General features: G+C 45.5%; 2 protein-coding genes across 3 annotated transcripts in view; one reads left to right on the forward strand and one right to left on the reverse strand.

Annotated features, from left to right (window-relative positions):
* Positions 1-241: 241 nt before the first annotated feature.
* Positions 242-12,058, forward strand: UPK1B (uroplakin 1B). The gene is made up of 8 exons (XM_084514722.1): positions 242-366; positions 5,317-5,404; positions 5,944-6,144; positions 7,750-7,824; positions 8,571-8,693; positions 8,993-9,172; positions 10,068-10,151; positions 10,756-12,058. The coding sequence occupies exons 2-8, from the start codon at positions 5,336-5,338 to the stop codon at positions 10,804-10,806; spliced, it is 783 nt and encodes a 260-aa protein (XP_084370848.1). The 5' UTR covers positions 242-366; positions 5,317-5,335; the 3' UTR covers positions 10,807-12,058.
* A 5,624-nt stretch (positions 12,059-17,682) lies between these two features.
* The window catches only part of ARHGAP31 (Rho GTPase activating protein 31), a 58,890-nt gene continuing 50,230 nt past the window's right edge, over positions 17,683-26,342 (reverse strand). For both annotated transcript variants that reach the window (XM_084532301.1, XM_084532302.1), the window contains exon 12: positions 17,683-25,460. In XM_084532301.1, coding sequence (XP_084388427.1) covers positions 22,992-25,460 — 2,469 coding nt within the window. In that variant the 3' untranslated portion in view covers positions 17,683-22,991. The remainder of the gene's footprint in view (positions 25,461-26,342) is intronic.

Raw genomic sequence — 26,342 nt, forward strand, 5'->3', positions numbered from 1 at the left:
ATATTTACTTCCTTCAAATTTGCCTATACTCTTTAAAGTTCAAGTGTCTCACACGAGTGAGTCACTCATCCACCCTTTGGAGAGTACAATGCTAGAAATTCTTCAAGCTTTCTGTTTTCGGCACAACGACATTCCGATACAATCTGAGAATCACAGAGACACCCTCTGGTCCCACAGGAGCCAGGGAACAGGTTTGGCTAGAAAAAAAAGTTTTCCTCATGTGATGGGCACCCTACCAATCACACACGGCTCTTCTCAAGCAACCTGGGCTCTTTAAAGACCAGGCGAGACAGGAGAAAGGGGGCTCTTTTTCAGCTGGACAGGTGTGTGTGGTTTTCTGCTGGGAAGCATCACCAGGAGAGAGGGGTGAGTACCTGGCTTTGGTCACCATCTTTGTCTTCATGAGGCAAATCAATGAGAAGCATCTAGTACAAGAACACAGGCTTTTATGTTAAATGATTTTCATTTCAGACCCTGGGCTGTGTTTAGTATGTGGGAGGCTGGTACCTGGGTGAGGTTAACTGCAGATGATTATTAAGCATTTCTTTTTTTTTTCTTCTACCGCAGGCTGTGTCTTCTATATGGCTTTTTTAATTTGTTTCATATTTTTTTCTCCTAAACACTAGGGAGGAGGAAATGGGAAAATTAGATCTGTTGCCAACATGTTTGAGTGTCAAAAAAAAAAAAAAAATCATCACAGAGAAAGACAAATCCTGTAATTCCCCCTCACTTGTGAAAATATAAAGTATATATTTAAAAAAAAAAAAAAAAATAAAAAACACTCTTGTTTTGGCTCTGCTGAACTAATGAGGGAGAGAGGAAAAAACTACCTCCCAGCTCTATTTCTGAGGTAATTATGCCTGATGATGATTTAGCAGCCGCTTCACTGTTCACATAGGCTTCATTTCATAGCGATCTCTCTTGAAAGGAAACTTAATTAGTCTATGACCCCTGCTTGATGCTGAGCTTTGTTTTTGCTTTATATTTCTCCCCTGGTAGCATAAAATAACTGGCTGGCTTTTCATTTTCTCGGAGTGGATGGAGGCTGGAGAACAAGCTGCTCTCTGCCAGGGGTGGCTGCCTTTCACTGGCAGGTGGAGTGACGGGAGAGGTTCGGTGGGGCAGGAGGATCATGTGCATGTGTGCTGGAAATCTTTGCCTCAAAATAAATAAATGACGAACCACCACTTGTAAAACATCCGCCTTTGCAGCAGCAGGGTCCAAAAGATTCATCAATAAAATATTTAATTGCCTCCTCTTAAAGGCAGTGTAACCCTGCAGATTTCCCAAACGCTTTGAAACTGCCTTTGTTTTTTAAGTCCCTTGGGGGCTTATAAAAAGAAAAAAATCAGAAAATAATAACAACAACGGCAATAATGATAATTAATAATTACGAAGTTGGTTTACCCAAGCCTTGCTGTGCAGGACACCCTAGTGGGTTGGGCAGGTCTGTGCCTTGCCTGGGGCGTCCTACAGCACCTGCACTGCTCCTCTGATGGCTCCTCCTCACCCATTTCCCTCTCTTGGCACCCCACCACTGGTGTTCTGCTCGAGCTTGTAGAGACAGGCCTGGGAAAGCCAGAGGGCTAGGAGGAGGTGGCTGGATGGGGTGAAGGGCAGGGCAGGGCCCCCGGGCAAGGATGAGGTTTCAGCAGCTGAAAGGCTGGGTTTGTTTAGTTGTGCTCAAGTGGTTCCAAGCCTTTCAGCTGAGGCATCTGGAGGCTGCAGAATCCATGGGAAACAGTACAAATGCACCTCTTGTTTCTGCCTCCTTGCACAAGGGGAGAAGAATGCCACGTAGAGCTACCCAGGGAGGTAGCAGGGGGTGAAGTCCTACAGGGCCCAGCCATCATGCTCATGTACTGTCCCCACTCCTCTTCCCACCCTCCAAGGGTGCTGCTTTGTGCCAGCCCTTGCACTCCAGGCCAGGAGGGACATGGGGATGTCATGCCTGTGATGGTGGGCAATGGCTTGAGCATCCCCAGCTGCTGCCCATGGTGTGAGGGGCTGGGGGTCTTCTTGTCCAAGGTCCCTGCAGGCTGCCTAGGACCATGTCCAGATGTTTTTTAAATATCTTCAAGGAAGGAGACTCCGTAACTCTGATTACATGGAGGACCTAGGGCTTCACAAGGGCTGGGGTGAGTGTTGGCTCTTTGTAGAAGCAAATGGTGCTCACAGGAGAGGTTTTGGACATCCTTTTGGCCATGGTGCTGTGACTCCATCATGAGAACTGGCACAGAACATGTGGCGATCAGAACAGGACCCACTTCTACATGAGGCAATGCCAAAATGATTCTTATCCATGGGCTTTTCTGGCTATAGATGGAGAATAAATACACTAAAGCAGGGGACATTCATCTGTAAGGCTACTGAAATCCTGTCTCAGTCTGTAAAAATAGGGTGTAGAGGTTTCAAAAATTCAGTCAGAGCAATGTGTGTTAATTGATGCATAAGAGGCTGAGTCCACCCTGTATCAAGGCACTGCTGCCAGCACGACATCGTTTGAAAGTCTGCATGGGATTAGTCACCTAAAACACAAGGGCAGAAGCCTGACTTTTCAGACAGGAGCTTGAAGAGGATAAGGGAGAAGCTGCAGGCTGGGTCCTGGCCAGGTGTAGGGAGGGAAAGAAGGAGATGCTTCAGGAGGGATATAGGTTTTTGTGGGTTTTGTGGTGCAATGGGAGCAACAGAAGCCTTTCCAGAGCTCCTTGGGGCATGGAGCAAAGCCTATGGTAGTGATAACTGAAAACCTGAGACCACAGAGTGTCACAGCTAACCTTCAAGGTCCCCGGGATGTGCTAAGGAACACCAGGTCCATGCAAGCTTGCAGCTGAAATCCCAGGATCCGGCCCCCTTCCTTTGTCACAAGTCAAGTTTTTGAATATGTTTTGGATAATAGTTGCAGCCGAAGCTCCTGTCTCCTCAGGGGGTTCCCTGGAGTCCCAGGAGAGTGTGTTTGGGTTGTAAGATTTTCCTTAGCCAGCCCACGCAGAAGGCTTCCCTTGTTCTGAAATGATTTGTGTCCGCAGGCACGAGCTGCTGGCGCCTGTCTCTCTGGGAGGTGGGAGGAGGACTGCCTGCCAGTGTCACTCCCAGGGGACGGTGGCATCATGCCTGCGTGCAGCCTGCCTCAGGCAAGGCAGCAGAGTTTTGTCTCATGCCTCTGCAGTCATGCACCTGACCTCAGTGCTGTGCTCTTGCTTAATGCCGCTTAATTCTGAGGGACAAGGAACAGGCAGGGTGGGAAGTCACAGATCTCCTGCAGCTTCTTTTAGGTGACCACCCCCATACAGGGTTTGAAATGAAGTCCTAAGATTCTGGAAAGCCTTAAGTTGCCTAGATTTTTGGCACTTTCTATTTGATATCTGTATGGTGGTGACCATTCCCAGCTTTCCTCCCAGCTGCAGCATTCTAGGAGATGGGTTTACACCAGAAGAGGTCCCCTTTCTGGGACTGATGTGCCTGCAGTAATACCTGGCCAAAGTGAGGCAAGAGAACACCAGGTCCTGCCTACAAGAAGAAATCCAGGTCGTAGGGAAACAAGCGTGTGGGCTGGGTGGAAAGTCCAAGTGCAAGGGTCTCCAAACAGGTGGCTAGTTAAAGAAAATGAAGTAGTTGAGCTGTGCCCTTGGGCAGCCAAGAGCAAGCCAGGTCTAGCTTCCTTCAGTCTGAGTGCTGTTGTTATGCTGCAGAGGTGTCTGTAGGAGAGAAGGGGAGGATAAAGACATTTCTGTAGTGTTAAGGAAAGGGTTGTGACTTTGTTAACCACACTTAGCATGATCTGTCGTGCTAGACACACTCAGCCCAGCTCTCTTCATGGCAGCTGGAGCAGACCTGCTTTTTCACATGGCAGTCAGAGTTCATGCACCTGCCTTCAAGCAGGGAAGATCTCCTTGCTTTTTGGACTGTGCTCTGACTTGTGATGTCTTTCAGCCAGCAATAAGTAAAGGCTTTTCTAAAATCCCTGCAAGGATTACGGCAGGGGTTTCTACAGCTTTCAGATATTTGGAGAACCAGTCTGTCTCTGGCTTGTCAGGGTCTGCAGTATTGTACTGCAGACCACATGTGGCCAGGCACTGCCCAGACCTCCAAGGCAGTTGATGTGACTTCTGGACATGCTGGCTGGCCAACAAATTTGCAAGTTTGGCAGCTTCAGGTTGATCTCATAAGCCTGTACAGAGCTGTGCAGCTTCAGATGTATTTATTGTGCCAGCATCCAACCACCTGGCTGGGAATAAGAATGACTTCTTACCTGGGAAACAATGACTATTCATGATATCTTGAGGAAATGCTTGGAGAATTCTTGAGGAATCCCAAAAGGTTTTTGAAGAATCACAGAGTTGGTCACCCCAGGAACACAGGGCACGAGTGCTGGTACTCCAGCAGGGGAGGAGTTCAAGCTGCTTTTTCCTTTGCCAGCTCAAGTTGGGCCCACTTCAGCCTTTCGTTTGTGGCGTCTGTTTTCTTAACCACCCAATAAACGCAGCTGTCTCGGGGCTGGGGTTATTCTTCCTCCCCCTCACCATGCACACATGCGCTCTGTCCCTTTGAAACGAGGGCTCCACCGGTCCTGGAATTTGGGCTTGTTTCTCCAAAAGGCCTCACACCTCTGACTAGTGCCTTTATGCCGCTCTCTCTGGAGGGGGATGAATCCGAGGCGGGGCGCCTGGGCCCAGCCTGCAGGATGTAGCGCTCTCAGGAATTTGGTGGGAATGCTGCTTGGCCTGGCTCCCGTGAGCCAGCTGCAGCCTGAGCAGCTCCATCCCTCGCACCTGACTGGGGATGAGGGCCCCGGCTTTGGTTCCTGGCACGGGTGGGAGAGGGAACTACCCCTTAGCAACGTGCTGCCAAGCCCTGCAGTGCCAGCATGTGTGTGATAGAGCTATAGCACTGCAGTTACCAGCATGGTCCCGTGCTGGTGTTGGCCAAGAAGAAATGGCCAAAAGGATGGATGGCATGCCCTAGGATAAAGCTGGCTCCTTTGAAGGAGGAGCAACGTGAGAGCTCTGAACTCATCCCTTATCTATCCTGGTGGGTGCTGTTGTGTCTGTGAAAACCTATCCAAAAAGTGAACTGAAGCCAATGGCTGTGCACAGAGTTACCCCTGTCTTGTATAGCTCAACTGTCAGGGAGAGTACAAGTTACCAGCTTCACACCTAGGGAAGTCTTTCCTCTGGAGTGGGGGTACAGAAAGGCTGGCAGGTTCTCTCTATCCTTTTCCATGGGGTAATTTTCATTTCTGAATGAAGATATTGTACCTGTCTAATTGACAACTGGCTTTTGTTTGTTTCTTTCTTTCTTTTTTTTTTCTCTCAGGTTGTATGAAGAACTAAAGATGGCAAAAACTGAAAATGGCGTACGCATCTTTCAGGGTCTACTAATCCTGGGGAATGTGGTCATTGGGGTAAGTGAAGTGGGACAGGGGTGGGTGGGTGGCTTCCTTCCAGTATGACACTTCTTGAAACAGCATTTTCCAGCCACGAAATCCCTTTGAAGTCCACCAATAAGCAGAGCAGTACAGTGTGAGAGGAGAGGTAAAGGAGAGTTGTGCTGGCTGGTCATTTGGGTACGGAGGGGACAACAAGGGACAGAAGAGGCTGATCCACAAGACCAACATAATTTCTAGAGGAACAGCCCTTGCTGATGACCAACATCTTTCCAACCAGCTCCTTCCATATAATGAAGGGAAAATTTGTGTTAATTCTTTCTTAACATCCTCAAGTTCTAGGCCTAACATTTCAGGTCTAAGCTGGGTGAGTTCAGCTTGCAATCCTTGTGTTAAGGCACGATAAAAGAGATTGTAGAGTTGGGCAGAGGAGGAATTGAGGATCTCCTGTTGGGCAGGAGGGTGAAAGAAACAAATGCAGGCTTCTTCATTTTGTGTCTTTGTTATTTCTTTGGGGAAGCTTGATTTAATGGGTTTCCCCAACTTGTACTTCTCAGATGTGCGGTATTGCCCTGACAGCAGAGTGCATCTACTTTGTGTCCGATCCCCATGGTCTCTACCCTCTGCTGGAAGCCACAGAAAATGACGACATCTATGCTGCTGCCTGGATTGGCATCTTTGTTGGCTTTGCACTCCTTGCTCTGTCTATCCTTGGCATCGTAGGAGTTATCAAGTCCAACAGGACTTTGCTGCTGGTGGTAAGTGTAGCAAAGTTTGCCCACTGATTCTTGACAAACTGAAAAAAACCTGCTGGTTTATTTTCCCTGCTCACCTTGATAATCACCCACTAAGCTTTTATTAGTGAAGACAGCTTTTATTAGTGAAGAGGAGCCAAAGGATCTTCTCCACCATGGCTGTGTTCTCCCACAAGGTGATACCTGTGAGGACATATGCGTGACAAACTCCCAAACCAGGATGAGGGAATCAATAGTGAGAGCTGCAACAGAGGTTTAAAGTCACGGGCTTGACCCTGACCTTGCCCTGGAACCATGCAGAAACACTTGTGCAATCACATGCAGCTGAGATGTGGTTTAGATTCTTGTTTCTCCCCACCCCCTACTGCCTTTCAGCTGTCATGTACCATTCAGTTTAGGAGCTTATAAGTAATGACTGCTTTACAAGGCATTAGTATGTGTAAGTATACCAAATATGGGTGCAACTGACAACATTATACATCAGCAAGCAAGCAGAAATTACAGGGGTGAGGACAGAGAGCTTTGGATAAGCCAAAGACAATGTTAAGGCATGAACAAAACTATATAATTTCTTACTTAGTCCCTCAGGTTGACAGTGGTGAACTTAATTGGTGCTTGCATTAAGGAAGGGTAGAGCTGAAAACTATGCAATCAGCTCTCTCTTGAATTAATGTAGGATGGCAGGGTGTCCGTTTTAAACAGGAGACACTTAGAGATCTGAGCTCTTGTGCCAGAGAATTCACTAAAAAACAGCTGATGGAAGAGAATTTCTGAATTTTAGTGTCTTGGCTGAAACCCAAGGCTGTGGTATAAGAGAAAACAGAGAATACAGGGGGCAGAAGCTGGGGTAAAAAGAAAACCAATGCCCTGAATATGAGGGGGAAAAAATAAAAATAAAAATAAAAATAAAAATAAAAATAAAAATAAAAATAAAAATAAAAATAAAAATAAAAATGTGAGAGTAGAAATAGACACATGAAAACTGCAAAAGGAATATGGAAAAGGCTAAAAGGAGTTGTGCTATGAAAGGAAGAGAAGCAGGTGAGAGGTTCTCTTGAGGATCAGTTTTCATGAATGATCTTTGCTTACAGAGTAAGAGTGCTGAGGATATCTGATGATGCTGGGGAAATCCTGAGATCAGGAGGATCTGATCAACCCATTAAATTGCACCTTCTTTTTCCATAAAGTATGAGGTCTCCTGCTACAATTGAATAGCTTCTTGCTGAAAAGCTATTAGCTTGCAAGTGGAAGTGAAAGGAGGAGACGTGGCACAAACATAATTTGCCAATGAAATACAGCGATGAAAATGGCTAATGTTATTCTAGGGCATGTGGGGCAAAGAATGGCATTAATGCCATTCAATGAGGTTCTGATGAAATTACGTCTGTGAGACGGAGTGCAATTCTCATTATCTACCTTCAGGAAAGCAGGCTGCAAACTGAAAACAATCACAGAAAAGGGCTACATGAATGTTCAGAGGAAAAGACTGGGGAGACTAGGATAGCCTGGCTTCTTCTGGCTTGAACAGGAGTCGGGGCTTAATCTTGAAAAACACAGAACTGGAAGAAACTGCTTAACTAAGCCAATTCCGCTCTCTCTCTCCCACAGTATATTATTCTGATGCTGATCACTTTTGCATTTGAAATGGCTTCTTGCATCACGGCAGCAACTCACCGAGACTTTGTGAGTATTGTTTTCCTCATGTATTCATGCAACCACATCAGAAAATGTTACATTTCTACGGCACGGTGCCTCCTGTTTGGGAGAGTAAATGGCCTGTGTGGTGGTACACTGTAAGCTCAAAGGACTACTGCTGAGATACAATAAGACCCCACAAGGGAAACCTTCAGCCTCATTATTCTAATGAAGGAAATATCTTTGTTGTTTTTAACGTAGTTTTGTTATTTTTGATACTTTAAAATGTTTATAACTCTGCATCTAAGGAAATAATAGCGTGGGTTAGCTGAATCATCAATACAGTGTTTAGCCTTTCAGCTACAGGCTGATTAATCTATCGTACATACAGACTACACATCTTCATCATTGCCACAGGCAGTGTTACTAGTGAGGGAAAGATTACGTGAGTAACTGCAGATATTGGTGGGGGGAAATGACCTGTGGCACTTCAGCTCCAAGCAGCATATCAAGTGTAACCTATAGCTCCTGCAAATCTCCTGGGATCTGACATCTGGAGGGACTTGCTCAAGAGTCATGATCAGGATCTATGTTTGTGTTGCTCCTGCTCCTTCAGTCTGACTCATTACCCTCCTCTGTGTAAAACTGGAAGAGGGAAACCTTCATTCCTCTCCTCTATCAGGACACTGACATAAGCAAACAAACCCACCCCACATAACCCCATATTTGCTTTACATGGCCACTTAATTACATAGTTCCTTCATTTTTTTTTATTTTTTTATTTTTTCCTGCAGCTTACACCAAATCTCTTCCTGAAGCAGATGCTAGAAAGGTATCAGAAGCCTGAGGCAGACAATAACAATGACAAATGGATGAGTGAAGGGGTCACAAAGACATGGGATAAACTCATGCTTCAGGTAATAATAACACCGAAAATGCTCGTTAATAACTAAATGCCCTGCAGCTCTGGAATTTCAAGTCCTCCTTGGGGCCACTCCCTAATAAAGAGGATGGTATCTGCCTTGAACCTTACATGAAGTCCTGCCATACTCCCTATTTCGCTCATTTATCAGATGGCAGACTGTCAAAGGCAGGAACTTCAAGAATCTTTCCCATAAATTCATGGTTAATGACTAACCAGCCATGTGCAGGGTCCAGTCTTGTCCAGGGCCGTGATCTTGGCTGTTGAAGAACTTTCCCTTCTCTCTCCCCACAGAATCAGTGCTGCGGAGTGAACGGGCCCTCCGACTGGCAAGAGTACACATCTGCCTTCCGCACGACGCACAGTGATGCTGACTTCCCTTGGCCACACAATTGTTGCATCTTGGATTCTCAAGGGCATCCCATCAACCTTGATGGCTGCAAACTTGGAGTCCCTGGCTTCTTTAAAAGCAATGTAAGGTTTTCTCTGCTTTTTCCAATTAACTTGTGTTGGCCAAAGGTGTCTTGATGTTAGGGAAGGAAACGAGGAATAGCCTTCCTCCTCTATTGTAAGCTACAGGTGTTAAAAAGGTTTCTGGAGGAGAAGCAATGCCTGTAGGGTCCTCGTCATGTTGAACACAGGACAGATTGTGATAAAGGCATTTCTGATAAAAACATTATTTAGAAAACTCTTCCAGTGCCAACTAGGGCATCTTCTACATGCAGGTGGACCGCAGCTAAACCAAACTTACCCCGAAGATACAACATGAGTGAGCAAGTCAGCAGTTCTCCTCTTCAAGGCAGTTGCCATAACCAATGGAGAACAGATGTCAGGGGAGGATGAAGAGGCTGTCTTCTGGCATGGTGCCCCAGAAAATGAAGAGTAGGGCATCTCTGAAAAGTGGAGGTTGTTTCCTGTGGGAAGATCCAGTTACTGAATGCATCACTGGCTGAGCTTTCCAGTAGACCAGCTTTTCCTATTCAGACAGATTGCTGGGTCATGAGCTAACAGGCATTTCTAGAGGGTGTTCAAGTTTCCAAACTTGCCTACACCTTCTTGATTATGGAGGCCATCTCTTTGCTGGCTGTGTTTGGTTACATATGTTTATTTGGCAAGTGGATGTCACAGAGAATTGTCCTTGAAGTGTTTAAGATGGATCTACTTTGTATTTGGAGCTAGAAGCAGATAGGCAGTCTGCAAGTTGTCAATAAGCAGTTCAGTTCTGGCTTGTCTTCTTGAATTACACAAATTAAAATAGGAGAGGAGCATGCCACTTGACTCTCTCTAAGAGGTGGATGACCTTGTAAAAAGGATAACCTTTGAGCAAAAGCTCAAAGCTGGTGTTGATTCAGGCATGGTTGTCTTACAGGGTTGTTATGCTGCTATTTCTGGGCCAATGAACAGACAAGCCTGGGGTGTTGCCTGGTTTGGTTTTGCCATCCTCTGCTGGACTGTGAGTACTTAATATTTGCTTTTATTTCCACTTCTCTTTCCTTGCTATTCCACACCCAGTAGGGCGGAGGTAGATGACAGCTGACACATTTTTAAAAAATCTGTAGATGATGGTTATTTATGTGTCACCAATCTGCTTGTAGCCAGTTCCACTAACAGGGCTACATTCGGAAGTTCCCCTCCATCTTGGCTCCCACACTCGAAGAGCTAAACGGCCTGCCATCCTGCTGTGGCTTGCTGCCACCTCAGTAATACAGCACAGCAAACACAATGTGCAGACACTTGTTTTTTAAGGGCATTGAATCATCTGAACTGCAATCATGACAGGTAATCCAGTATCTGGTTCAAAGACTTTGCATGAGTGTTTCAGGTGTTCTGGGTTCATCAGCTTCATGACAGATAATCCCCAGTGAGCTGACTGATCCAGCCAAATAGTTACATCTACACATATCTTCTTTCTTTCTTTAAGCTTCTTGTGCCTGAATGGACTTTGCTTATCAAAGTCCACTGTTGCTCTCTTCTATCAGTAGGACTACATGGGACTCAGGGGAGAGGTATGGAGAAAGAAAGGGGAGTAGAGAGACTTAGTAGTCTTGTTTTTTCAGTTCTTTGTCCTCCTCGGCACTATGTTCTACTGGAGCAGAATCGAATACTGAAGGCCCGGTGTCCTCAACGTTGTCCTGAAGCACTCCGTGAAACTGCATTCGTCTCCTGCTCCATGCTCCTTGTGCCACTGAGGATTTGAAGTTTTCCTGATACCTCTCCCATATTACTTTCGCCCCTCCAAAAACTTGACACACTAAGTTGATCCTTCTAGGAAAGAACCTTCTTGTTCCTTCCTTGCCCCTTGTTCTGCCCTCTGGCTGAGGTACAGTCCTTCTTCTGCTGTGCAAGAAATCCTTGGAGCATAAGATAAGAAATGATCCGATTTCTTCTGTGATGACATCAGAGAGGAAAATGCCCAGGTGTGCTTGCTCCAGAAAAGTCTCTCTCTAAAACTAGGCTGAGTGTAAATTGTAACGCTAAAGGCTCTGGCAAGGGCTGTATGAGCAAAGCTGTAACCTCCTGTGACCAATAAAGACGGACGCTGCAAGGGAGAGGACTGCAGAACTCTCTAATGTATTTCATCTTTCAACTTCTGTTCCTGGACTCTGTCACCCCGTGCCTTCGAGTAAGTCAGATTCTCTGAGAGTTTAAGTGTGTCAGCAGTAAAGACGTATCACAGATAAAAAGCCTGTTGCTAGTCAGGCCCAACAAAAGGCTAGCTCACTCCTCTGCAATACGCTACCTGTATCCAGGCCTACCTCCTGTGACCGATGAAACTGCTGCCTGTTCTCCTGCCTTCAGAAGTGCCAGTTCATGAAAAGCTCCACTTGCTAGCAAGCGACACCACCAAAATCTGCATGTACTTCACAGAAGATTTCACTAGAATTTGTTCAGAATACAAGGGGTCCTGTGCCATAGTTGGCTTTGTGAAAGTGGGAGTCCCACAACCCTAAATCATTGTGCTTCTTGTGCCAGCTACCTACAGGTACATGGTCGTGTCTCCTTTGTACTCCTCCTCCCACATCCCCAGATAAGGCAGGACAGGCATGAAATAAAGCCAACAATCTTGTGAAAAATACCAGCAAGTTCCTTAGTGAGCCAAGTCCAGTTGGTGCATCAACAGTTAGAAATCTCACTCGGTTCAATAGTGGCAGTTTACTTTGGCCCAGACTGACCTGCTGTCTTTCCTGGTGGATGTTTCAGTTACATGTGTAATGTAAACGTGCTCCTATGTAGAGCATTTTAAGGTGAAGCCTCTTCCCAAGGTGTTCTGGCTCAGGTTGTGACAGTTTGCCAGCTGCTGTGATGCCTTGTTTTTTGTATACTTGCCAAAATGCTAATTAAAAAGAAGTGGAAGTGAAATTTTCCTTTTGCTCATGATTCTGTGTTTGGGAAGGGAAGATGATGAAGGCCTGTATCTGGGACATCCTGGGCAGTGCAAGGTGAGGCCTTGTAGTCCTGTAAGCCCATCCTGAAAGTCTGAGTATGCAGTGCCGTGATGCATGGTGCTACAGTATGTCTGCAGTTCAGTAGTCCCTCACTAGAGTACTGGTGGAGAAAAAGATGGTGAATACCTTGAAGAAGAAACAAGTCCCAGTAGCACAGAAGTGTTTTTCTTTATGTGTGTACCTTCAAAAAGGAAAATCCCCATGGATCAGCCACTCCGGTAAGGGAGATCATATGGAAAAGTCCTGTTTTAGTGGGGTGGTGATGGTTTTTGAGAGCCTGGACTCTCAGCAATTTCTGTAAGGGCTGCCTTGTGTCTTCAGTACTTTTTTGTGAGACTTGAGGACATGGATAGTCCATGGGGACTGTGTATGTCAGTGGTCTGGGCTTGTTTTATGAATGCCTTTTATGTTTGTTTGTGTGTGTGTTGCTGAGAGCTACAATCATACATAGATCTAAATAAATCTGAAGAGAATTGGTGTCTGCCTAGGATAGGCAGCAACAGCAAAGGCTTAGTTAAATGCTACTTGCTCTGAATTGCAAATCCCTGCCTACAACATAAGCAGAAAAGAGAGGAGAGGACAGGACAGGACAGGACAGGACAGGACAGGACAGGACAGGACACAAATGGGGGAATAAGGACAAAATGGAGCCGCACTGCCTCTGTCCTTTTGGCTTGTCCGACTCACTCTAATAACTTCTCAGTCATGAGAGCCTTCGTGGATAGTTGCTCACCTGCCTAAAGATCTCTTGCTTGAGTTACTTCTACAAACCAAGTAGCTCTGAAAATGAGTAACATGACCAGTATGGAACATGTTAGAGAATAGCAAGGCCTTCTGCTGGAGAAAACTTTAAGACCACAGTAATAACTGACTTCAGACATTATTTTCTCCTCTGGTCCTTTACTTCAGACCCAGAACTCTCTTTCTTCCTTCACCATCTAAATGTGCTGTGATTATAGAACTGCTCTCAAAATAGGGAAAATGCTGTAGGATTTCATAAAAGAGGAACTGAGAGAGTAGTTTGAACACACTATTGCAGTATTATCTGCTCCAATCGGTTGCAGATGTTGTTATTGACCTATGGCATAAATGGCAGTTTAAGCCAATAAAATTTGTGTTCATCAAGTTTACCTCCTACTTTTTGAGCCTTTAGCTCATTTGGCACATTATGATTTATGGTTTTTTTTTTTTTTGTATATATAAAAAAAGAAAAATTGTGATGAACTAGCATTCTGTGCAATGGTGGGTCTGAGCAGAAGTGCCATGCATTTCAACCAGGAAAAAATTGAATAAATACATAAATAAAGACAGCTTTAGCTGTCTGAACTAAAGTGGGAGAAGAAGACTGAGCTGATGGCAGAATGACACTGAGCATGCTATCGAAAAATCCTGCACAGCTTTTTCTGGTTTTTCAGCTTCTGAAGGTTGATTCCAATCTCTACAGGTTCCCTACCTGGGATGCCAGGAGAGGGTGAGGAAGGGATGGAGTCCATGACAGGAATGGTGGCAAACTGGTTCGTGTGTTAACTGGGGCTTGTAAAGAAATCCTGATCATTCTCAGCTGTTTGGATTTCTGCCGGAGGTTATGGCTGTAACTGGTCATCAGAGCAGGCCATGTCCATAGATGTATGAAACTGGACTAAGTTTGCTGGACTAAGACAAGAGGAAGGAAAAAATCTACCAGATGGAAGTTGGGTGGTATTTTTTGTTTGTTTTGTTTTGTTTTTGCAGATTTTCTCTGTGTATTTCTTCTCTGTAGGTGTGAATATTCACAGTTCTCTCCTAGCAAAAAGAAAAAAGTTTCAATTCTCCCACAGCCACCAACTGTATTTCTAGATTATTAATATATTGTAATATTCTAATTCTGAGAAATCAGACTTTCACTGAGAAATATCCTTTGTTCATGCCTGACTGAGCAGCTTGACCTCCAAGCCTACAAGTATCCCAAATCCCAGCTGCTCCCCTCCCATACACATACAAATATAACCCAATGCCTTTCAGATTCTCAAATAATTGTAGCTGGCAGTGCTGAAGGTCTTCATTCCTTCAGGCCATGGGGCAACATAGGCCTGCCTTTGACCCCATTTCTCCAACAGGTTCTCCTACCCCTTCCTTCTTTCCCCTCACTTGTTCGTCATCTGCATGAAATCCGTTTGCACGCAATCTCTCAGGCCCTATTTCTCCTCACCTCGCTGATTATATACAAAGCCTTGCTGCTTTGTGCTGTGCTTGCATCTAGCTACCCACCTCAGCGCATGTGCTCTGATGATTTATTTCCCATCCTGCTCACCGCCCTGGCATCTTCATTTTTCACATTCCTTACAACAGGCACTTGTGCCAAAAAAATATTTATTGGAACCAAGCATGACCTAAAACTAGCTCATAAACGAAGCCTCCTTATTCTACCCCTTGGCAGCCCTACTCCCTCTGGCAACTGGGGAAAGCCTGTGCAACGTGTGGTATGCTGGGAACCTCCTGCAAGAACTCTCCCTGTAATCTCTGGCATCTATCTTTAGGAGAGCCTGCTGCGTGAGGAGCTGAGGATGACTGCTGAGGGTTTATCCGCAACAGAAAAAAAAAATAAAAATAAATAAATTTTAAAAAAGTGAGGGTGTTTCTGACAACATTAGCTTGCACGCGAGGTGAAATTCCAGCATAGGCAAGGTCATCTGCAGTTCTTACACATTCACTCGCTGAGATAAACTCTTCAAGAGAAACAGTGATGAGCAGTGAGCTGTTCTGTCTGCTCGGGGCTCTTACTGAATGTGAGCACAGGGCTGAAAGCCTTTAATCTCTACCTTTTTCCTTAGGCAAGGTACAGAAATGTACACCTTTAGAAAGACACTGTGGATGGCACCAAGCCTGGAGGAGGTAAAGCCACCACAGATAACCCCTGCAAATAAGCTGCCTAGTCTTTTTACATCTCCCTTCTACTTCCACTGTCTGGCAGATTGTGTTTAAAACAAATTATCTCGTGATACAAGAAAAAAAGAAAAAAAAAAAAAGTGAGTAAAGCACTATGTGAGCACCTGTTTTTAATGATCTAAACTGAAACTGACTTAAATGAAGGAGGAGGGAAAGAAGTTACCTGATATTTTCCAGACTGGTTCAACTCTATCATATAGCTTATGGGCATGTTTTTTTTCTTCTTCCTTTTCTGGTTTTACTTATCTGGAAACTTTCCCTGTTTAATAACCGTCATATGTGTTGCTCTCTTTTCTCTAGCTCTGGTTGTTCTCATGTTCCTGTTCCTTGTGGTTCATTCTTAAGCAGCTACTGAATTTTCTTTGAAGTCATTTCCTCTCACAGAATTCAAATATTCCCTGGTCTTTTCAGATAAGGGAGTTGAATGATAGATATGTGCTCCCTGTAGCAGATGTACTGTGAGAGAAAACAGGCCCAGTTTTAAGATGCATCTGGACCCAAAGTGCAGGATGCAATTCCTATGAATTTTCTAGGTACACAAAACATCGTTCCTCTCACACTGCAGTTTGCAAATAAGACATGAAAAAACAGCTACCCTTTTTCTTATGGAATGAGCCAAACTCTCTTGTTTTAACCCTTATGTTTTACCTAGCTTCTGGAGGCATCAGAACCTGGCCAGGTGTGAGCTTTGCAGCTCCTATGTCAGACAATATGTTCTTGGAAGAGTTAATCCTGTTCAGCTAGAAAATGTAATGAAATATCTTACTGCATTTCTCCATCTTGGCCATTATAATCATGTTCTCCTTGCTGTTGTTGTTGCCTTGTGCTAGCTTGACCTAAGTTTCCCCCGCTGGGATGAATTTCCTTCCCTGCACTGCCTGCCTGCCAAGTGGGATAGCAGCTTGACATGTCCTGTTGCCCACAGCTGCAGGACTCCTGCGTGGCAAGGAGATTGTATGAGACACAAATATTGAGCTCCCTTTGTACTGGGTTAGCTTTTCTCCTGGTTAACAGCCAGCTCGGGAACTCGCTTAATCTTACTTTTGACTTAGCTGACAGTATTGAAGATGTTATAGCTGGTGTTTCCAATCCAACCTACACAGATGTTTGTCCTGAGTCAGACTTTCAGACCCATAGTGATGGGAAAATAGGGAAAAGGAATTGGCTGAAATTGCAGTGAAGCACAGTGCTGACTGAAGTATGGCCAGGTCTGTAGTGCCCCTTTTGCTCGATATCTATAATGGAAATGCTGGGGGCAGTTTGAGAGTCTCCTCTTGTCTTATTGCCAAGTCATTGATAGACTCTGTGGCACAAAGAATACAAACATACTGTTTCTCATACAGCACTAATAATTGGTTAAGGCTAACACAATCAGAGTTCAACAGACGTGGTTTTCTGTCCCACTGTGCATGCCAGTTGCCATGGAAAGCAGGAAGAACAACCCAGGCATTTTCCTAAAGGGAAATCGCAGTCATGAAACTGGTAGGAAAAAGAGTCAAGTTCTGAGTTCAGCTGCTGAGTAGGAAAAAAAATAATGTATTTCATTTACCCTAATGATTCCTCTATTGTTTGGGGGGAACAAGAGCAGGCTGCACTGCAGATATGTCCAAGAAGGCTATAACCACAAGAACATCTGCCTTTTTTTACTTTTTTGGGGGGTCTTTTTTACTCCACAGTAGAATAATGGACACATAATGTTTATATCCACACTACATCTCAGAGATTAAATCAATGAGGACTCTGCAAGAATCCAGAGAACCAGAAGACTTAATTCTTTCTTTTTTTATTTTTCTTTTTGTGTTTTTACTTATCCTTTATATACTGACAAAAGCGCATACATGAGGCACCAAAGGCTTCATGGTTAACTATCTTGTTCAGCTTCTCTTGTTCACTCTACAAGTGCTGGGATCCCAAAGTATTCCTGCTCCATACTCTCTGCTGCTCTGCATTATTGCAGACAAGGCAGAATTCTGCAGGACCTGTACTAAATGGTAGGACATTCTCAGGTTGGAAATGAGGAGACATTTCTTCTCAGAAAGAGCAGTCAGGCACTAGGACAGGTTGCCCAGGGAGGTGGTGGAGTCACCATCCCTGGGGGTGTTCAAGGACAGGCTGGACACGGTGCTTAGGGACATGGTTTAGTGGGTGACGGTAGTAGGGGGTGATTGGACCAGGTGATCCTGGAGGTCTTCCCCAACTTTAATGATTCAGTGATTTTGTGACATGATTAGGCATCACTGAAGCATCAGCCTGGTAGAACTAGAAATAGTTAAAAAAAAAAAAAAAAAAAAAAAAAAAGAATTTTACCCTTGGAAATTTTAAAGTGTTGCCAATAATGGTACTTCTACAGAAGTCTCCGAGTCCTCGCCATTTTCAGAGCTGCTGAGCAGCTGTAGCCCGCATAAATTCCAGTCAGAAATATGTATGATCAAGGCCTTAACATTCACCCCCACAGTCAAAACCCAGACAAGCACAGCTTAGTGCCCTGGCCACTCACACAACAAGAGAAGGGCTCTAACTCCATGTCAGAGGAAGACAAATGCATTTACATTGCATTCATAAACCAAATCCAGGAGAAAGAAAATATTTCAAAACATCACTAGGGCACAGATCTGTTTTTATAAAAACTCCAGTTTAATCTCATGGCTGAGACCTGGCAAAACATCTTTTTTTTTTTTTTTTTTCAATGTTGTTTTTCTTTTTTCTTTTTTTCTTTCTTTTTTTTTTTTTTTTTAAGCAATAAGGCACAAAGACAGGCAAGTCCACACAGAGAACAAAGCTTAAAAAAATACAATCCATCAGGGCTAGCAGGAGAAATAATCAAAAACCAGAGCCAGCGGGATGGGGACAGTCCTTTTCACAGTGTCTGACTTCCAACCTTTCCCTTGATGTGGCAGCAAATAGTGTTTTGAAGGAGACCAGTGTCTGCAAGAACAATATCCGAGGTCTGGGCTGCTGCATGGAGCCCTCAGGAAGCACTTGCCTCCTGCTGTTCTTCCTTTCCAGGCCTGTGAAAGTCCTGCTCCATCTCCAGTTGAACATAGTGGCAAGCTTTCCATTCCTTGCTTGGAGCACAAGTAGTTAACACCAAGCCTTTACATTGATTAGGAGCGAGAAAAAGCTAAACTGAATTGGGATCAGCTACAGCTTCTCCCCCAGCCCTAGAGGTTATTTTCTAGAGATGGAGAGAAGCAAGAGAGACAACTGCAAAACCTGGGCATGCCCAAAAGGGACTATGTGTTCCAGCAGATTGCTTGTTTTCAAGGACCGGGGAGAAGCTTGTGGTAGGAAGCCAAGTCAGTCTTTGCACTCTGGTCTCCCCTGATGTCATCCTTCCTCTCCCAGGACAAGATCCTGCTCAGGAAGGCAGATTCAGACCTTCTGCCCACCACAAAACAGTCAGAACTAATTAGCTTCTCTGTGGGCAGACAGCCAGTTGATCTCACACTTTCAGGGCTAGAAAAGTTGCAACATAAAACAGTTCCACGCATCAGCCCAAGTTTCACAGATGTGCAGGATTCCATTTAGACAATTCCTTCATTTTAATTACATTTCCTTTTTAATATATTTATATAAAATGTTCTTTTATATATATATATATATATAAATTTAACACAATATTCACCACTACAGGCATTTCAGAATTCATTAGGAAAGAAAATAGACTTTGATTGCACCTTTTGGACTCCAGGTGAGGGAAAATACTGCAGGGCTTTATGAATGCCCTCTGATGCAGACCTACGTTCCCCTGAAGCTCTAAAGGTGAAAAAAAGAAGTGCTTCGGTCTTCCCGCAGTAATAGCATAGGATGGGCAGTCCAGAGGAATGTGGCTTATAAGGTGAGATTGCACACTCATTTCTGCTTACCCTCTCACCAATAAGGCAGCTCCCACACAGGCTAACATTAACCACGTCCCTCCTTTCCATCAGGGGTTTCACCTCTTTGCCAGCCCAACCATTTCACACTGAGCTATGCTCCTGCACTTAACAGAAGCTGCACAAACCCACTGACGACATGTGAAAAATAAGTGAAATTAAGCCACCTCTCTCATTTCCCACCGGTAGAAGGCCACAAGCAGCAAATGCTTGTGGTACAATGTCATGATTGAGACCTAGTCCATCTGCAAGTTTAGGGGTAGCCTAAAGGGGACAGTCCTAAGGGAGATATTTAAACATCCATAGTCCCAGGGAATTAGATTTTTCTTTTAGGTCTCTGAAATGATCTTTGCAAAGCTGCAAACGATGTGATAGACTTTTTAGGAAGATCCTTTCTATAGTGCCAAGAACCATTGACTTAGATCTCACACAAACCTTCAAATACTAGGCCAAGCCCATCTCCTGTAACACTGTCCTTTCTCTCTCAATGCTTCACAGAAAAACAAACAAAACCAAGGAACAATCAAAGAAACAATATCCTTTCGTAAAACCTTGTGTTTTCAGGATCATGCTGGAGGGCAGGAGTTTGGTACTGCCCCAGATACAACTGCAAAACCCCAAACCTCAGAAAACCTTCTGGTCTCAGGTTCAGTCTGCTACTGCAGGGTGTCAGGGAACAGCCTAAGGGCCCTAAAGGGAAGATGACATCAGGTCTGATCCTGGGGCTGACCCCAGGAATGGCTTAGTAACGTGGCGTCTCAGGAGGTTCCAACCACACAGTCAGCACCACTCAAAAGTTGACAACTTCTCTTTCCTGGCTCTGTCCAGATATCAAGCCTTGGTTGTTGAAGCTGACTGCAACTGTAGTACCAACACAGACCCACCCTTGATCATTAGAAACTGCAGAAGTTTGGGTCTGGAGCTGGGCATAGTGATATTTGGGCAGTAAAGAAATTGCTCTCAGCTCTGAAGGATCTGGGGCCTTATCTCTGCTCTCGTGACACGAGTCCACTTGCAACCATAAAGCTATCATGATGGGCCTGCATTCTGTCCACCTGGCTAGGATCTTGGAAGTTTGATACAGCAGCTGCAGGTCAGATCTGAAATTGCAAATACAGCTCTGATCAAGCTAGAAAATAGAGATCTTGTTGCAGAATCTCTGCTTAATTAAAATCCAGGACCTGGATTTGAGCTCACATTCTGAAGCACCTTTAAAAATTACAGTCTGGATACAGATTTTAGTTGAGGTTGATCTTGAATATTACACATAATTTTCTAATAATTTTCTCTTGCAGGAACTTCACCAATTATGCCAAAAGCACTCTTACTAACTGGAACGCTGTTAAGAGTTGAGGCAGTGTATTATATACAAATTGCCAGACCTCATTTCTTGTTCGTAGATCAGCTTATATGAGATCAAGGAGGAAAAGAAAGAATGGTTTTAAGGTGCCAAGGTTTCATCACATTTTCTTTTTCTTTTGACACATTACTTTATGAGTTTGGCTGGCTCCATTCCAGGTGCCTTGGCAGTCGCAACTAGGAACTGAGAGAATATAAATCCCTGCCCAAAGTAAACTGTTTTATTGACGCCAAAAAATCTGGGCACCATTTCCATTACTTTTGCTCTCTGTAAAGCCTCACCACAATACCTCGTACCACACCTTCCAAAGTCATTTGCCACTACTCCAGCCATGGTGTTTAAAAGCTTTCCCATGAGGCAGTAGGAAAGCACTTGGATGCCATCTCAACGCAACACAGAGCTGTACTATGAGGAATATGGAAAACTGGCAAACCCCTGGTTTTAATGGGAGGCTGCACAGGCATTTTATGATCTGGGAGGAGGCTAATAGAGTTGTCATGAAGCTGGATATGCTGAACTGGCTGTCCACAGCTTGCCCAGGTAAAGCAGAGGCTGGCATCTGTGAGACAGTATGGACCCAAACAAGAACTCCAGGATTAATATTCTCCCTCAACCAAACTGACAGCATGGGCTTAGTCCTTTGCTCTGTTCCCTCCTACATTGCATTACACACAAGTGGGACGTGCAATGGGGAGGATCAAACACAGCAACTTGTTACAGAGACACGCCCTCTTGTTTTTTCACGCTCCCTTTGGATATGGCAAGATAAAATTCTGCTGAAGGTGTATTCCTTGCATCTGTGTGCCCGGAGCTTCTCAAAAGCACTCTGTCACCTCTCCCCTTTAGCAATCAAAGTGTGCAGACAAAGCAGTGAATAGACCAGGCCCTCCAGCCACAATGACACTAATTAAGTGACACGTTCATGACAGACCAAGAGCTCATGGGCTGAGCTTGTGTGTTGGGTTTTACAATTTTAAAATTACAGTACATTATGAAAGAAGCCCTAAACATACATCCACCGGGAAATTCCGACTGATACTTGTGGTGGCTATAGCACTAACTACCAGATGCCCAGTTACTGCTCAAACTATAGCCCATAATACCCATCAGAGAGCCTACAAACTCATACACCTCCACGAATGATGGGCCCTGCAAGCACCATTACAGGGACAATCTCAGCGCTGGTAGCAACACCTGTGTTCCCACCTCCTCCTAGCCACTGGTGGCATTTAAATCTCAGAAACAGCATGGGCTGTACCTGCCTTTGCAATCACCCACCGTCACGTACCAGGCAACAGATGAACCTGCAGTTAACTCGGAGTTAGAGGCTTTATAAAGGAAGCTTTAATTCTATTCCCACAGCAGCTATTGCTTATATGAACATGTATTTGCCTGTAACGATAACGGCCCTTCAGGACAGAGTTTAATTCACTTCAAATCCCCCTCTCAGGATATTGTTTGCGATCTGTTCTACAGTCCCACAAAGCATCCTCTTTACCATACCCTCAATCAATGTGAAAGCATTGAAGGGCAGGGAGGTGAAAGCCAGCCATGCTCTCAAAGAAACAACATAAAATCGTAAGGAACAAGAAGTTTGAAGAAGGAAGAAGCACCTGGGGACATGCCACACAGTGGCAATGAAAGACCAAGGGTCAAAGATCCATCAGTCAGGGTGCAGGAGGGCAATAGCCCAAGGACATGCAGATCAGAAGATCCTCTTGGTTTTCTCTGCTGTAGGCAGTGTGGAGCACAGCTGGAGATAGTTACAGAGGTGTCACCTGGCTTTAAGCAATGATGAAAATAGTTGATACTGGCCTTTGTTATGACTGTGTCTTCACTTCCATTGATAGCAGCCTGAGAAGTCTCTATCAATGGACACTCATTCTCCAGCCACACAAATCTTGCCTACCAAAGGAAGGTGTGACTGAGCACAAAAAATCTCATGATCAGGACTTGGAAGACTGACAGAACAACTGGGCGTTTCCAGTCCAGCTTTCATTCCACCTTACACATGGTGGAAAGATGCCATCTTTGATGCAGGAGAAAAGCTGGAGGCAGTGCCCTCAGGTTGCATGTTTGCCACTGGAACATCCTTGTGTAGCTCACACCCTTTGTCACTTGCTCGTGCCAGCTTCACCTTCCTCTTCAGCTATCCCCAGCTTCCTACACTGTTTTCTTACACTCTCCAAACAAGACAGCAAGACAGCAGAGACAGACAGCCATGGTCCTTCAATAGCTGCTGGGAAAATATAGAAAGAGGCCCCAAGCATCTAAACTTACCTCCTCAGCAGATGTTTGCCCCTGCACCCCGGGCTGCAGTTTCCCCCCACTCTGTTTTTTCAGTTATTCTGAGATTTACTTTTCCTTTTTTTTTTTTTTTTTTTTTTCTTTTTCCTGTAGAGAGGATGAGGCTTCCACAGGGCTTGTTAGATAACAAGAACGAGGAAAGGCAAGTTCCTTGGGACTGGTTTACAAAAAAGCAAGACAGTGAGGGACTACAAAGGGATGAGAAAGGGAAGGAAAAGCAAGACAAAAAGACTGTGAGCAAAATGCTTCGCAGGAAATGGTAAAAGATTTGGGTCCTCCTTGCACAAAACAGTTACAACAACAGCAAAATGGAAAGAGTTGGTCTTGGTGTAGACACTGCCATCCCATCCACCACAGAAAAAGAGTAAGGGAGGCTGTTGCTATTCAATCTGCCTCCCACTTCGTCCATCCAGAATCACAGAGCGCCTCTGTGGCTGGTAAAAGCAGCTGGTAGAAGTCTCCAGTCTCTGGCCATTCTTGGGGATGGTCATTTTGTTCCTCAGCGTCACCCCCTCGGGCGTTGTCCTCGAAGTCTCAGACAGATCGCCACAGATGGGGCTCGAAGAGGTGGTCTGAGTGGGGCTCCTTATGGGTGATAACAGCACCCTGGAGTCTGCTGAAGAGGAGGGGTGGTCCATAATGGGGAAAGGGGGGCTGAAGAGAATCAAACTCTGGGGCCTACCGGGCCTAGATCTATAGGAAGGCTTGGAGAACCCCGACGGCCTCTCCATCTTCGAGGACTGTGGGTTATCTTCAGCCGTCTCCCCCTCCGAAGTGCGCTTTCGGCGCAGAACGGGGGCATCCAGGGCAGGGTTATGGTTGGATTGAGATGGCTCCAGTGAAGATCCAAGGCTGCTGTGCCAAGGGCAGGCTGAGTCCTTTTGAGCTGGGTCGCTGTTCTCTTTCTCCGCCTTGGCTTTCTTCTCTGTCTGCGGGCTCTTGGGGGGCTCCAGGTGGCCCCATGCCACCCGCTGTGTCTGTCTGCCAGCCTGCTTAGCTTCTGCCTCCTTCTTCTCTGCTGGGGGAGCAGCATTTTGAGCCTGCAGGGGTTGGGGGATCTGGGTGTACTGAATCTTCGGTGGTATCACAGGCACGGCTCTAGCCTGGCACATCTTAATCATGAAGGAGGTTCTCACCGCCGACACGCTGACAGGGGCAGAGTTACGACGGCCGGTGGTGGCATGGGCCACAGCCAGGTAATCCAAGTCCAGATCCACGTGGGCGTTGAAAGGAGATCCCCAGGGAACACCTTTACCCACAGCAGGGCAGGCAGTTGGCAGGGATGGCACAGAGTCACTGCTTTTCACTTCCTTCTGCCCACAGAGGTGGTGCCCAGTGGCAGAGGGCAAGGCCAGGGTCTCAAAAGTGAAGAAATCTGGGGCTGGAAGGAGTGTATCCAAGTTGAGGGACGACGGCCTAGTCTTCACTTTACGAGGTGTTTCTTCACCTTTATTACTCAGACCTGATTCAGTGGCAGAGCACAATGCTTTGGTAACAGCATCTCCTCCCAGGGCAGTGTCTTGAGATATGGGCAACTCCTCCTTTGTGTTCTTTGTCTCTAAAGAAAACTCTGGGGTATTTGGGTACGACAAAGACAGCTCGAGCTTTGAGCTCCAAGGGTTTTCTTTGCTCGCGTCCACTTTTTTCTCCTCTGGTTCTGAAAGAGGGATTCTGGAGGGTTCTTCTTGCTTAGCTGGTGTTTCCTCCCTGTCATGGGGATACCTCAGCTCTTCAGGTTTCAGAGGTTCTTCTGGAAGACTTGTGCTATTCTCATCTTGCTTAGCTCTGCCCAAACCAGAGGGGAAGATGGGCTGTGTTTTGGGCAGCTCACAAGACGCTGGCAAGATGTCACTGCAAGGTTGCTGCTGCTCAGGGGCATCTATGAAAGGGAATGGGATAGTCCACAGACTCATCACCGTGTCTTTACTATCCAGGGAGAGGCTGCGACTGAATCGTGGTCTAAGAGAAAGGCCTGTCTCTGATCTCTGACTCTGTGGCTGAAACTCTGGTATTGTCTTCTCTTGAATGTCCTTAAAGGTGGGGGAGTGGAGGGGGCTCGTGACCCACTGATGATCCTCCCATGGCTCCACAAGTTCTAAGCTCTGCACGTTGTCTGTCCAGGTCTCCTCGTCATCCTGCTCACCAGCTTCATGAGTTCTGCTAACAGCATTGCCCTCCTTCAGCTCCTGGATTCCAGCTCCACTCAGCTCCTTGGAGGAGAATGCATCCCTTCCATCAGCAGGCATTATCTCAGGCTTCTCCCTCTGAGTATGGACTCTGGTATGACCCTCACTTTCCTTCTGCAGCTTGCAAGTGCTATCTTTTTCTTTCTCTGGCTCTGAGCAGGCTCCTTTGGAAAGAGAAAATGTATCTGTTGGGGGAACCTCAGTAATTTCTGGTTGACTATGAAGCTTCCAGTCCAGGGGAGGAGTGAGACATTCACTCATGCTGTCCTCCACCACTGGGTGGTGGTTCTTTGGTATGGCTGCACCAGTCGGGACAGTACCCGGTTTGGGTAGGGCTGGAGCACAGCTCTGCTGTGCAGCCACATCAGACTGGCAGCTGTGGTGGCTGTCTGGTCGTTCCACGTTGCTGGCACCAAATAAAGGCACCTGAGCTGTGGTCTGTGGTGTCCCACATGCAGATTTCTGCTCAGAAAGGGTTGGGCTTTGCCCTGGACCAGAGGAAAAGCTATTTGTTTGTGCTGAAGAAGAGTCAGAAATTGGGCCTGTCTTGGGGACAGCTGCTGGCAAGATCAAGAGCTCTTCTTCAGGTTCAATGATTTTCAGTTCATGCTGTATCTCTGGCCACAGCGGTTCTAGGAGGGCATTCACAGGGTCCTCCTCAGTCTGAAAAACAGAAGAAATACCATGACCAGACAGCTCACAACTTACCAGTAAATACACCTCTGTTTTCCTCATACAGCACTCTTATGACAGAGTGGCTCCTGGACAAGCATATTCATGGGTACAGAAACACACACACACACTGCCACTAATCCACCAAAGGAAATACTTCTACAAACAAGTAGGTTTATGAAGAAGGTCTGTGATGCAGCCAGAATGAGGCCTGGGAGGATGCACTTGGAAGAGTGAGGTGAATGAGGAGCTGGAATGCCTCAGCCCATTTCTCAGCTCTTCCCATTCACTTGTCCTCGCCAGAGGTTCTGCACTCCGAAATTGCACTCTAACTGGAACGAATAACCTGTTTAAGAATATATGCCAACAGATCTTTGAATAGATGTCCAGAGAGGAGTATATCCGTAAGAAACTTAGTGAAAAAGCTCTGGTAGAGATACAGAGGAGATAGGGGAAAAAAAAAAAATTAAAAAGTGTCTAGAGAATGGAATGAAAATGAAAGGTTCAGGCTGTACAGATCAACAAAATGGGACAGCAAAAATAGAAGAGGATTTCAGAGACCCTGGGTCAAAAGGATCAGACACCTGGACAGTCTCACATTTGGATAGTCTCACAGCAGACAGATTGTACCGACTGCAGGCATAGTTACAGAAAGAGAAAACAAAGAAGAGACTGTCGGTTGTTGCATAAAGCTAAATCACCAAATGCTCATGGGAGCAGAAGTGAAACTAATACATGGTCAATTCTTGACCCTACTTAGCCTAGGCCATGGACTGAGTTTTCATGCCTATGGACGGACACACAATGAAATTTTGAACAGCCTCCCAGTCACCACCATGACATTGCCCCCAATCTTTTTTTCTCACAGCTTCT

Source organism: Aythya ferina, assembly GCF_964211825.1.
Source record: "Aythya ferina genome assembly, chromosome: 1".
NCBI lineage: Eukaryota > Metazoa > Chordata > Aves > Anseriformes > Anatidae > Aythya > Aythya ferina.

Bases quoted from the DNA above. Each gene is read 5' to 3' on its own strand.
- UPK1B (XM_084514722.1), top strand. From the start codon at position 5,336: ATGGCAAAAACTGAAAATGGCGTACGCATCTTTCAGGGTCTACTAATC. The intron at 6,145-7,749 runs GTAAGTGTAGCA...TCTCTCCCACAG, and splicing joins ACAGGACTTTGCTGCTGGTG to TATATTATTCTGATGCTGAT. The intron at 8,694-8,992 runs GTAATAATAACA...CTCTCCCCACAG, and splicing joins GGGATAAACTCATGCTTCAG to AATCAGTGCTGCGGAGTGAA.